This window comes from Saccostrea cucullata, unplaced genomic scaffold (genome assembly GCF_032062105.1).
Source record: "Saccostrea cucullata isolate Sc308-1 unplaced genomic scaffold, CSIRO_AGI_Scuc_v1 ctg22169, whole genome shotgun sequence".
Taxonomy (NCBI): domain Eukaryota; kingdom Metazoa; phylum Mollusca; class Bivalvia; order Ostreida; family Ostreidae; genus Saccostrea; species Saccostrea cuccullata.
Genome location: NW_026935198.1, coordinates 1 through 2,968, shown reverse-complemented (window position 1 = coordinate 2,968; position 2,968 = coordinate 1). Strand labels below are relative to the sequence as shown.

At 36.9% G+C, this 2,968-nt stretch overlaps 1 protein-coding gene across 1 annotated transcript; it reads right to left on the bottom strand.

Moving 5' to 3' along the window:
* Positions 1-282: 282 nt before the first annotated feature.
* On the bottom strand, positions 283-2,962 carry LOC134242231 (scavenger receptor class A member 5-like). The gene is made up of 4 exons (XM_062724315.1): positions 2,897-2,962; positions 2,609-2,815; positions 1,984-2,125; positions 283-1,854 (listed from the first exon to the last, which is right to left on the bottom strand). The coding sequence occupies exons 2-4, from the start codon at positions 2,811-2,813 to the stop codon at positions 1,689-1,691; spliced, it is 513 nt and encodes a 170-aa protein (XP_062580299.1). The 5' UTR covers positions 2,814-2,815; positions 2,897-2,962; the 3' UTR covers positions 283-1,688.
* Between the last annotated feature and the right edge of the window lie 6 nt (positions 2,963-2,968).

The following is a 2,968-nucleotide window of genomic DNA, read 5'->3' as shown; positions in this document are numbered from 1 at the left end:
TTTTGTTTTTTTTCTGTATTAACTTCGATTTAAAAGAGATTGGCCCTCTTGTGAATAAACTTGAATTCGCATCACCGAAAATGCTTTGCAGTAAGTTTCAAAAAAGTTTACCTTGTGGTTCTTGAGTAAAAGTCAATAATGTGAAAACATTTACAGATAACATACGACAAAGGGTCTGTCATTTGTCTTAAATTATGATTATTATTTATATTTTAGTAATAATAATCAGGTTGCAAATCCTCATAAAAACTTGACTCGAATAGTGATTTTGAATTAAGATATTGAAAGTTTTTATTTGCAAATGTATGTTCAAGTTCATCTAAAAGATAATGTGGAAATCTAAAATAGTTTTCCAGAAAAAAAATCAACCCCAAAATTCAGAAATGCGATTATCTATCATATATTACCCTAAAAACAGTACACATGATAGATTTAGTCATATTATTTATACAAGTATATTAACATCATATATTGTAAACCGACTTTTATTTGCGTGAGAGAAATTTCCGCGATTTTCACGAGAGCCTAATCATCGCCAATATTTCTTAAAGTCTCTGTTTTTATTAAGAACAGCCTCGTGGGGATCCGGGTCAGAATAGGTCCTCAGTACCCCCATGTTTGTCGTAAAAGGCGACTAAATGGGCCGGTCCTTCAAATGAGACCGTATAAACCGAGGCCCCGTGTCACAGCAGGTGTGGCACAATAAAGATCCCTCCCTGCTCAAAGGCCGTAAGTGCCGAGTATAGGCCTAAATTTGCAGCCCTTCACCGGCAAATGTGACGTCTCTATTTCAGTGAAGTATTCTGGAGAGGATCGTTATCCAATCAATCAATCATCTATTAAGAACAGATCCAAATAATGCTTGTTGGCGAAAATTAATCGTCGCGAACTAGATTACCCCTGATAAATCGCGGAAAAAAGTCGTCGCGAATAAAAGTTGATTAACAGTGATTTCAAGAATCATATCATGACATTATTCATAAATGACACACAGATCGGGCATAAAACGCTGGCATCTTTAAATCTGTTGAAATTGTCACACAGTAAAAGCAAAAAACGAGGTAAATTATTGACAAGCAAGTTGATGGAACAAGAATATCAACAGTCTCGATTAAAGTCATCATTTCGTAAATTCTATGGTCGATACAATTCCCTTGTCAGCAAATACAATTTATCATTGAGTCAAATGCTGACTGACGTTTTTCATACCAAGTGTTAGTCCATTATTTATACACTGAATTGACGACGGATTTTTTCTGTTATTTCCTGATCATGAAAACGAGCACACGGCGGGTGTGACCGGTCGGCAGGGGATGCTCACTCCTCCATGGCACCTGATCCCACCTCTGATGTTTCGGAGGTCCGTGTTTGCTCTGCTCTTATTTTGTATATTGTTTAATGGACGTTGAGATTGAATACTGTTCGTTATCTCCATATCCTTACTTATATATGATGAAATCAGGTTGGAAAAATAAATCAAATCAAATTTACAGATACACGGTGAAATTACATTCATTGAAATTGGAAACATTCCCTTTTCTTTCCAATTTTTGCATAGTTACAAGCAGTTAAAACAGTCAAGCAGGGAGAGGGGGAACTAACATTACAGCACATTAAATACGCTTTCAGGTTCATCCAGTAAGATCTAAACTGAGTCCATTACATATAACTGAAGGAGAACTTTCACTTCAGGTACATCTAACGGAAGCGTCCTCACCATGCCCACAATTATGGGTACCCATTCCGCTATGTCTGCACGAAAAAATTGAATTTTCAGACCCAGAGCAACCAACGTCATCCAACCAGATAGTCCCGGAGCCTTGACCAAAATGAGCACTCCCAAAGGCCGTGTACCTGTAACATGTGAAATTGTTTATTTATAGAAAAAAGACAAAATAATACATGTTTCCATTTAGTCGTATCTGTATTATTGAATATTAAATGGATATAAAGAAAAGGAAGGCATTGAATTAAAAACAATACCCTGAGTAACCCAGCATTCTACACACAACTCTAGCGTCAATAATATCCCACGAATCATCACAGACTGTCCCCCAGGTACCAGAATACCACACTTCTACTCGACCCTCGTTCTGAGAACTTCCACCTACCAATCGCACGGGAACTAGAATGAACAAGTAAGAAACTTCATGCATGCAGTTATATTAAATATTTGATTGATTTCATGTTTTAGTCGTGTTCGAGAATTTTTTTATACTAATAGGGACGTCACCATATACCGGTTTCAAATTTAGATCGGTACTCAGGGCCATTGAGCATAAGGGTCCTTTATCGTGCCAACCTCTAGATTCGTAGGGTTCACACCCGGAGGACCTGCAACTTTCAGAGTGCCGAGCTCTTGGCAAAGGAACAATTAACCTATATGTATTTTTTTCAATTGAATAAGGTCAGTCGCGGCTATGATACTAACACACAAAAACTTCCGATTAAGGAGCGAGCACAATACGACTGAGCTTCCTTTAGCTTTTGACCAATTGATTTGCCGAATTTACATTCCGGTTGAACTTTCAAGAAATCAACTCCACCACTTTTCAAAGAGTTATCACAGAGAAAAAAAACTATAAATGCAAATATTCTGATATATTACCTAGTGATATTAGTTGGTTGTTTATACGTGAGAGAGTCTCCCTCTGGGCATTATTGACATCAATGGTCAAGTTAAGAGTGTTCTGGAGTGAAGCAATACTAGCTCTGATTGACGTCACTTCCGCAGATATACGCGTCATACTGGTCTCTTGATTACTGATGTCTTCAGACAAAGACTCCACTTCATCTTGTATCTTACTAACCATACCTTGATATGATTAAAAATCATATAAATTATTAACAGTTTATCTAATTTAAATGCATTTAAACAGGTATAAAAACCTAATACCTGAATTATTTCTCTGAGTTTGAAGTTCCTGTACTTTGCGTGTGATTTTGTAGATTTCCTCTTTTGAGCGCT

Coding starts and splice junctions, on each gene's coding strand:
- LOC134242231 (XM_062724315.1), bottom strand. CDS start 2,813: ATGGTTAGTAAGATACAAGATGAAGTGGAGTCTTTGTCTGAAGACATC. Junction 2,126..2,608: donor CAACCAACTAATATCACTAG/GTAATATATCAG, acceptor TGTTCATTCTAG/TTCCCGTGCGATTGGTAGGT. Junction 1,855..1,983: donor AGAATGCTGGGTTACTCAGG/GTATTGTTTTTA, acceptor CACATGTTACAG/GTACACGGCCTTTGGGAGTG.